This window comes from Olea europaea, unplaced genomic scaffold (assembly GCF_002742605.1).
Source record: "Olea europaea var. sylvestris unplaced genomic scaffold, O_europaea_v1 scaffold3410, whole genome shotgun sequence".
Taxonomy (NCBI): domain Eukaryota; kingdom Viridiplantae; phylum Streptophyta; class Magnoliopsida; order Lamiales; family Oleaceae; genus Olea; species Olea europaea.
The window spans coordinates 24,268-33,910 of NW_019253130.1; the positions used below are offsets into that span (position 1 = coordinate 24,268).

The 9,643-nt window shown below is 31.1% G+C and overlaps 1 protein-coding gene across 2 annotated transcripts; it reads right to left on the reverse strand.

Annotated features, from left to right (window-relative positions):
* Positions 1–184: 184 nt before the first annotated feature.
* On the reverse strand, positions 185–8,592 carry LOC111386079 (calmodulin-like). Of its 2 annotated transcripts, XM_023010503.1 has the most exons (2): positions 8,325–8,592; positions 185–641 (listed from the first exon to the last, which is right to left on the reverse strand). In XM_023010503.1, the coding sequence occupies exons 1-2, from the start codon at positions 8,517–8,519 to the stop codon at positions 366–368; spliced, it is 471 nt and encodes a 156-aa protein (XP_022866271.1). In that variant the 5' UTR covers positions 8,520–8,592; the 3' UTR covers positions 185–365. The 2 variants fall into 2 exon arrangements, with proteins under 2 accessions (XP_022866271.1, XP_022866272.1); XM_023010504.1 differs by lacking the exon at positions 185–641 and having other exon boundaries at positions 7,918–8,592.
* Between the last annotated feature and the right edge of the window lie 1,051 nt (positions 8,593–9,643).

The window sequence follows — 9,643 nt, forward strand, 5'->3', positions numbered from 1 at the left end:
AAAAAAAATATTACACATAAATCAAAAACTTTTCAACCACTCATTTTTCAAAAAAATATTATTCATCTCATTATAATCTACAAATAATAGGGCTCAAATAGCCCCTTAATGAAATGGAATTGGATGAATAATTGTTGGGGCTCATTTTATAATGCGGACAAATAAAAGACCAAAAATAACAAAATGGTCAGAACAGAATCATCTCAACAATTAAGAAAATTGTTCAACAATTATAAATAAAAAACAATAAATAGACAAAAATGTTTGCCTAGGGTTGTCTTGCACTTGCAGACGATCCTGTTTCGCCTTATTGCTTATTTGAACAAGTAAAAGTTCTGCCTTGATTGTGCCCCAGTTGAGAAAAATCAAAAAGCCAAAACCTTGAGCAGACCCTGAAATGTAACCCCATCATTTTCATCTCCACCGGCCAACCTGATCATGGCTTCAACATCTTCATCATGGGCCTCAAACCCGGCCCATTTAAGGTAACTTTTCAAATCCTCACGGCCCACTTTCCCATCTCCATCTTTGTCCATAACCCGAAAAGCATCTTCCATTACAACCCATCTCCCATTTCTACCGTTTTTCCCATTCAACACCTTCTCAAATTCTTCATATTCCACATATCCATCCTTGTTAAAATCCGCCATGGATATCCCCCAGGGCCCGAAAACCCTCCGTAAAAGGCCCGGAGATCGTCGTGGCTAATCTTTCCGTCGCTATCAGCGTCAAGAACATCGAATGCTGATCGCAAATTGGGCTTTCCGGTTGTTTCACGACCGCCCGAGGCGGTTCCCGATGGACACATTTCGTTCCGGGAAGACCAAGAAATTATATGGGATCTGAAAGGACAAGATTTTATGAAATGGTGTAAACCGCCTTTTGGGTGTTTGAGAGAGTTTGGGAGGCAAGATGTCTGAATTTATAGTTGGAATTTGACTTGCCCATCAAGTTTATTTTCTTGAATTTGTAGAAATTAAAAATTCTTAGGGTAAATTTCATCCATGGTCACTGAATTTTCAGTGAAATCTAAATTAGGTCGTTAAATACTAATTTATCTCAATTGGTTCACTAAATTTCAATATTAAATTTTTATTTCACCACTCTGTCATATTCCGTCACTTGTCGTCAGCTTCAAGATGCTAAAAATTGCTTCGTTGACAATCATACCAAAATTGATCTTCCATATAATCTCTACATAGCTACTTCCCTTTAATACTTTTATGTTCATAGTGTAGCGATAATTTAGCATAGCACACTATGATTATGTGGAAGATTCATCTTGATATGACCTATAATTAAGTAGATTTTATCAATTTCGAAGTAGCATGTGATAGTAGAGAAATTTGACACCAAAATTGAACAAAATAAAGTTTAGTAATTGACCTAATTGAAATTATTTTGAAAGCTCAGTGACCGCGGATAAAGTTGACCAGAATCATAGATTTGTATATGTATTATATTATTGGTGTATTACGTGTGAGATGACGCACGGGGGAATCTAACATGTCGGTCATTGTTGAAGTTTCTCGGAGGAGTCAAAAGACATCGTCCCTTGTATGTGATGTCATTTCAGAGAAATTACACTATGGTGTCTTTTTTTTTGACCAAGTTGAATCTTATTTTGATGTAAAATGTCTAAAAATCCTTTATGAAAAACTTCTTTCATTATTTTTAATCATCAGGATAAATCTAATTCAATTAAAATCATCTCTATTTTTTCTTTGATCCTTGAAATAGGGATGTCAACGAGTCGAGTCGAGTCCGAACCTAAAACTTTCGGCTCGATTAAAATGGTCAAGCTGTTTTACGAGCTCGAGCCGAGCCGAGCTTTTGCTCTACCAAAAAATTTTCGGCTTCTGCTCGGACTTTTCCGAGCTGAGCCTAGCCGACTCCTTTTTTTTCTGGCGGCCTTAAAAGGCAGAATTTGCTGCCTTGAATTATGCCTTTTTAAAGGCAGCAATTCTGCCTTTTATGCCCATTTTTCATTTTTTTTAATTAAAGGCTTGCGGGTCAGCCCGAGCCTCAGCTCGGTTGCTCCAAGCCACAAGTCGGGCCCGTCTGAGTCGTCAAGCCTTTTTGACACTCCTAGGTGAGTGCAGGAAGGGGTCGATCTAGCACAATGAAACAAAGGGTTTACCGTTTGTCAACTGAGAATCCATAAAAAGATTTATGTGTGGAGTACCTCTACTTTAGCAGGGATCCCTTTGCTTATAAGGAGGGTCCGCATGAGCTAAAACTACGAATGGCCCAAATCAAAGTGAAGTTTTGTGAACTGGGGCAAGAACTTGTTGGGCGTAGGATAAAGTTAATCAAGGAGTGGAGGGCAAAAAGCTACAGAAGTCAGGGATATGAGGCTCGGTCTACAGGCCTTACGTCAAAGCCCGAGAACAGATTGGAAGTGAGAGGGATCCAGAATCTAAGGAAGCGAAGGAACTGAGCTAGACTACTGGGGTTAAGATGGGGAAAAGATGATACCAGTATATCACAGAGATGCTTGGGTGGATGCTGAATCTTGATCTGTCTCCTGGCATTGATAGTGATTGATCGAATTCCTACTCTTGTTGCTATTGGGAAGTGTGGCAAGGACGTGGAATTGGGGACGGCACGTCGGCATGGACATAAATGTGATTGCCATGCATTCTTGAACTGGACAATAAAAATAAAGAAAGAAGAATCATTGATTACAAATTGATGTTGTCAATAATAATCTCTCTTTCCTTCCAATGGAAAATTAAAATTCATTGCTTTTTTCCCTTCTGAGTGCGAATATTTCAAAAAAATGAAAAAAATTGTAAATGGCAAGTTTATTAAAATTTACAAGTGAATGACAATTGTACGCCTGCATTCCTAGAGATTATTATCGTTGTATTCTTGATTCTGTCATATAAATATAGGGTTTTGGTACTTAATAAAATACATACAAATCTATTAACTTCTTTATATTTTCTTCTATTTTCTCTCTTTTTATAACACGTTATCAGTACGATAGCTTAATTTTTCAAAATTTAGTAAATGTAGTAATTTTTTTATAAGTATAAATATTTATCACGTATATCAAAATTAATTTAGTGGCATGTGAATTCTTTCGATGTACATATACATCATAATCAAGTTGTTTATTCTCTTCCGATTTTCATTTGCATGCATATTAATTTTAATCCATGTTTGTATGTGTAATTTGTACGCATATTAATTCATGTCTTTTGATTCATACACAATTAATTTTGTCACATATCATTAATTCTGTCTTTTGAATCTGTTACATACTAGTTCTACTTTTGATTTTTGTACATGTGAAATTCATATGTATGTTTAGTATCTTTTGTATCTGGTAAAAAATTTAGCCAATTTTGTTAACTTCTATGTATAAAAATTCTTTTTCCTAGGTATCGTTTGGTAGCCATTTTTTTTCAAAATGCATTTTTTTCTCTCTTTTTTTTTTCAACCACCTATTCTTTATTAAAATAATATTATACGTAAATAAAAAAAATTTCCTTATTTTTCAACCACACATTTCACATCAATTTACTATTCTAAAATGTATTTTTACATAAAAATGCCTATCAAACACCTCCAATACATGTTTGGTAATTAATTTTTTTTATATAAATTCATATTATGTCTATACGGTGATTAAATATTCTTAGATATTCTTCTATAAACTTTAAATTAATAATTTAACATATTGTTGTTCTAAAAATAGCACAACATTATAATTAATATTGCAGAAGAATATTAATTGTATATCTATATATTATAAATAGTTCGTTCTTACTTTTGAAGTAGCACAAAATTATTAATATTCTAGAAGAATAATACTTGCTTATGAAGAGCATGACATTACAATTTCAATATTCTAGAATAATATTGACCAAATGCTCCCGATGACGCATAATTTAAATTATATTTAATTTTAACAAATATGGTGTTGATGTTATCGAAGAAGCACAACTCACATTATATAAATATTTCGGAAGAATATTTTATTGTTACTCATGTAAAACACAAATTTAATATTAATATTATATTGTTTAACTCGAAAGGTAGAATGAGTCGTTAGTATCAATATTACAGGGGAATATTGTATTTATACTCTTGAAAATTATATATCTCTTTATACAGCACAACTTATATGAAAAATTTGTATTGATGTTCCTAAAAAAATGACATTATTAATATTTTAAAAAAGAATATTAATTGCTCCAAAAGAACACTATATTATAATATCAATATTCCTTAAGTATATTGATTGGTTTTATGTAAAATCATGAATTAAGTTACTCTATTTATTTATGTATCCATTCTTCTACACACATCTTATATATTAATGTTCTGTTTAGATTTTATTGCTCTCGAAGAGTATAATGATGTAAGGTCTAATATAAAATTACGTTTTTACTCGTGAAGAGTAAATCATTACATAAGTTATTGCTGTAAATAATAATATGTTATTACTCTTGAAGAGCATTGAATTAAAATTCTCCATAATTCAGAAAAGTATTGATTTAATATTCTTGAAGAAGCAATATTAAAATGTAATGTGATTTTGAAATAGCATAATATAATTTTCATTAATATTTTAGTTAAATTGTATTTGCTCCCAAAGAGCATAATTATATACAATCCAACATAAATTATATTTTTACTCTTGAAAAGTAAATTTTTGTATAATTTATAATAATAATATTTGGTTGCTTCTAAAGCGTTTGAATTATAATTTTCAGTATTTTAGAAGAATATTGATATATTGATGTTGAAAAAACAATAATAAAATATAACGTAATCTCTGTGTCCTCACACATTTCGAAAAATTATACTTCATTGTGTTCCTAAAAACACAAAAATTATATGTTTATCCCTGAAGAAAAGCATACAATTTATGTCATGTGAACTTTAATTTTTATATTATATATCATAGTTAATCATACTTTTGAGAATTAACTATGTTTTTTATTTGATTAAATAATTATTTAAATTTGAAACTTATATTGAACTAGAAATTCAATTATTTGGCATGACGTGATGTGTGTATTATTTGTTCTCTTTATTGACAATTAATTATTAAACATAACCGACTAAAACAGGGATTGAACTTCCTATATTTTTGAAAATTAATTAGAGTGGTATATAGGGCGATATTATCCTCCACGTTGATCATCTAAGAACCCGTTTGGTACGGATTATAATTCGATTTTAATTTAAGTCAAAGTCAAATAATCAATCAATATTAGCCACATCTTCCATAGGTCCTAACTTTTCAATCACACATTTCAAAATTTTTTTATCACAATCTACTTAAAATCTATTTTTAATTCCCATCAAATAGCCTCTAAATATTATTTGTATCTGATAAATTTGATATATATACTAGATGGTTGCACGTGTTCATATCTTGAAGTTTGTGAAATTATTGTTCAAATTCTAAATTGTGAGTATAATTTTCGGATTATATAATCAAGATTGTGTCTTGTCAATGCTAGTGGACATAAACATCAACATTTTAATAAATGCTAGTTATTAGTTGAGATGTCAATAAATGGTTTGACACTATTATTTGTTACATGCCTTCAAGTAATTTAATTGAGAATAAGGTACTTCCCATTTTTGTTTGAGGATTTTCATTGCGCATCATGCCAATATCACAGTTCTCTCTATTATAATTGGCTTATAATTAGAGCATAATTTTTTCATCTAATTTTTTCGATAATGCATATATGTAAAATTGATATACCATAATGTATTCAAATGGAAAGTAAAGAATGTTGAGAATAAATGCATAATTTGAACCATTATCCCAAATGAGAGATATTTTATAACGGTGAAAAAATAATTGTCAATTTGATTGGACAATTCTCTCAATATTATAGGGAAGAATTAAGAAACTGAAAATAATATACAAATGCATTATTATCTAAATCACCGCAAAAGATCGTTCGAACCAAATGTTCAAAAGAAAATATACTTGATGCATTTATTGACTCAAGAGATCAATAATATCTCACACATCAGTTTCAAATATTCCAACTCGAATTAACGTCCTAAGGATAATTAGTCAATATGATATTTTAAGGTACGCTTGAAACCTGATGGTATTCGATTCTAATTAAAAAAAATCTCCAAACGAAACTAGAGCAATTAGTAAAGATAGTCTTATTAAAGAGTCATATATTCTTGATGAGTATTTAGACATAACAAATTACAAAATTTCAGAAGAGATTCAGGTACCTGATATATTGAAAATTGATATATCTCAATAAGTTATGTCATCATGAAGAAAGAAATAGAATCCAACAAGAAAATAAAAAATTGTCGACAATAATTTTGCACATGATGTATTGCATCATATAGCAACGCGTCAAAATATATCGATCGAAGTAATAATTAGCTAAATAAAGGGACTCAATTCTAACTTGAATTTATTAGAGAAACCTGAAGTTTTTGGATATACAGTTCGAACACCTGAAGGTGTATACTTATGCAAAATAAAAATGGAAAAAAAAATAAAGTCATAATATGAAATGTACTATTCTTTACATAATGAATTTCATGAAAATTAGTATAAATAGATAGATCATGTAGTGGAAGTAATTACAAGTCTCTATTTTATTAGTCTGGCAAGACATAGAATTTGATATTAATATTATAAATTCGATTATAGTCAATGCATCTGGCATGGTTATTAATGTTACCTTGAAAGATTTAAATGTTTGAATCATAATTCAAGTGTTATTATAATGAGGGAGAGTAATGTAAAATATTTTTCGAACAATTGAACAAAATAAACTTTAAAATATCCATTTTTACTAGTGTAATTTACACTGAGTAATGTACAATATTTTTCAAAGTTTAATTGCCCAAACTCGACATTTAAATTTCAGTGAATAATTGAAAACATGGACTTAAGTTAAGTGACCTCGATATTTTAAATTTTAGTGACCAATTAAAGTCATGAACCCAAGTTCAATTGCCATTGAAACAATTAATTAACTATGTGTCTTCGTGGAATTAAATTTTACTTATTAAAACATGTGTCTGACACTCATTTTTATGGAAAAATGAATTTTAGAATAGTAGATTGATAGAAAATGTGTGGATGAAAAATAAGAATTTTTTTTATTTACGTAAATTATTATTTTAATGAAAATTATGTGATTAAAATAAAGTGAAGGAAAAATACATTTTAATAAAAATGAGAATCAAACGAGCCTTGAGCCTCTATCTTGCTTGGATTTCTAGTTGATGCCACGAAGCAACAACATGGGGTTGGTGCCACGTGGACAAGTTGAGGCTGATGAACCTCTTAAGAAACTTGTAAATAACTTTTTATTTGAAAAAAAGTTGTAATGAATATTGAATAGAGGGTGTTTGGTAGATATTTTTATGTAAAAATGCATTTTTGAATAGTAAATTGATGGGAAATGTGTGGTTGAAAAATAAGGAAAAGTTTTTGATTTACGTGTAATATTATTTTAATAAAGAATGTGTGGTTGAAAAGAAGAGAGAGAAAAATGGATTTTCAAAAAAAATGGGTACCAAACAAGCTTATAATATGTTTTGTCTGCCTAGGTGCCAGTGAAGGCATCAACCTACACTCCAAACATGCTATTAGCCTCCCGTTTGAGTCCCATTATTTTTCATTACATTAAATTAAATTTTTCTCTCTTCTACTTTTAACCACATAATTTTCAATTAAAAAAAATATTACACATAAATCAAAAACTTTTCAACCACTCATTTTTCAAAAAAATATTATTCATCTCATTATAATCTACAAATAATAGGGCTCAAATAGCCCCTTAATGAAATGGAATTGGATGAATAATTGTTGGGGCTCATTTTATAATGCGGACAAATAAAAGACCAAAAATAACAAAATGGTCAGAACAGAATCATCTCAATAATTAAGAAAATTGTTCAACTATTAAAAATAAAAAACAATAAACAGACAAAATCTTTGGCTAGAGTTGTCTTACAATTGCAGACCACCTTGTTTCACCTTATTTCTTATTTGAACAAGTAAAAGTTGTGTCTCCAGTCGAGAAAAATCAAAGAGCCAAAACCTTGAGCAGACCCTGAAATGTAACCCCATCATTTTCATCTCCACCAGCCAACCTGATCATGGCTTCAACATCTTCATCACGGGCCTCAAACCCGGCCCATTTAAGGTAACTTTTCAAATCCTCACGGCCCACTTTCCCATCTCCATCTTTGTCCATAACCCGAAAAGCATCCTCCATTACACCCCATCTCCCATTTCTACCGTTTTTCCCATTCAAAACCTTCTCAAATTCATCATATTCCACATATCCATCCTTGTTAAAATCCGCCATGGATATCATAGACTTTATATCATCCTCATTGGAATCCCCGGGGCCAGAAAACCCTCCGTAAAAAGCCCGGAGATCGTCGTGGCTAATCTTTCCGTCGCTATCGGCGTCAAGAACATCGAATGCTGATCGCAAATTGGCTTTTCCGGTTGTTTCACGGCGGTCCGATGCGGTTCCCGATGGACACATTTTTGTTCGGGAAATACCAAGAAATTATGAAAGGACAAGATTTTTTATGAAACGGTGTCAACTGACGTTTGAGAGACTTTGGGAGGCAAGAAGTGTATTTATAGTTGGAGTTTGACTTGCCCATCAAGTTTATTTTCTTGAATTTGTAGAAATTAAAAATTCTTAGGGTAAAAATTCATCTATGGCCACTGAATTTTCTGTGAAATCTAAATCAGGTCATTAAGTACTAATTTACCTCAATTGGGTCACTAAGTTTCAATATTAAATTTTTGTTTCACCACTTGTCATATTCCGTCACTTGTCGACTTCCAAATGTTAGAAATTGCTTCTTTGACAATCATGCCATAATTGGTCTTCCATATAAGCTCTATATAGCAACCTAGATATTGAAAGACATGCTTTTATTATGTCTGTAGTGTAATGATAATTTCGCATAGCACAAACGATTACGTGGAAGATTCATTGTGATATGACCTATAATTAATTAATTTTTATCAATTTTGAAGTAGCATGTGATTGTGGAAAATTTGAAAGCAAAATTGAACAAAATAAAGTTTAGTCATTGACCTAATTGAAATTATTTTGAAAGTTCGGTGGCCGCAGACAAAGTTGACCAGATTCTTAGATTTGTATATTATTATTGTATTACCGATTACGTATGAGATGACGCACGTGGGAATCTAACATTTTGGTCAATGATCAAGTTTCTCGAAGGAATCAAAGACGTTGTCTCTTGTATGTGAATTGTGATGTCATTTTAGGGGAATTACACTAGGGTCCCAATTGTTTGCAAAATAGACCAACTCGAATAAAATTTTGATGTAAAATGTCTAAAAATGCTCCATGAAATAAGCTTTTCTATTGTTTTTAAGAATAAAGTTTCTTTGCCAGAAAAGTTTCGACATGTTGATTGACACATACCAACATGCGGTGAGATCCAAGTGGGACCCGCTAAAATAAAAAATGAAAAAAAGTGCACCCACCCCCATTTTATTGTGAGTGTCTGTCAGGTGGCAACATAACTTGATTTTATTTTTGATTATCAGTATCAATCTAATTCAGTTTAAATCACTTATTATTTTTTTCCATCCTCAATGAAGTGAGGCGCGGGACGATCATTACAG

Coding starts and splice junctions, on each gene's coding strand:
- LOC111386079 (XM_023010503.1), bottom strand. CDS start 8,519: ATGTGTCCATCGGGAACCGCATCGGACCGCCGTGAAACAACCGGAAAA. Junction 642..8,324: donor CTATGATATCCATGGCGGAT/TTTAACAAGGAT, acceptor TCCATGGCGGAT/TTTAACAAGGATGGATATGT.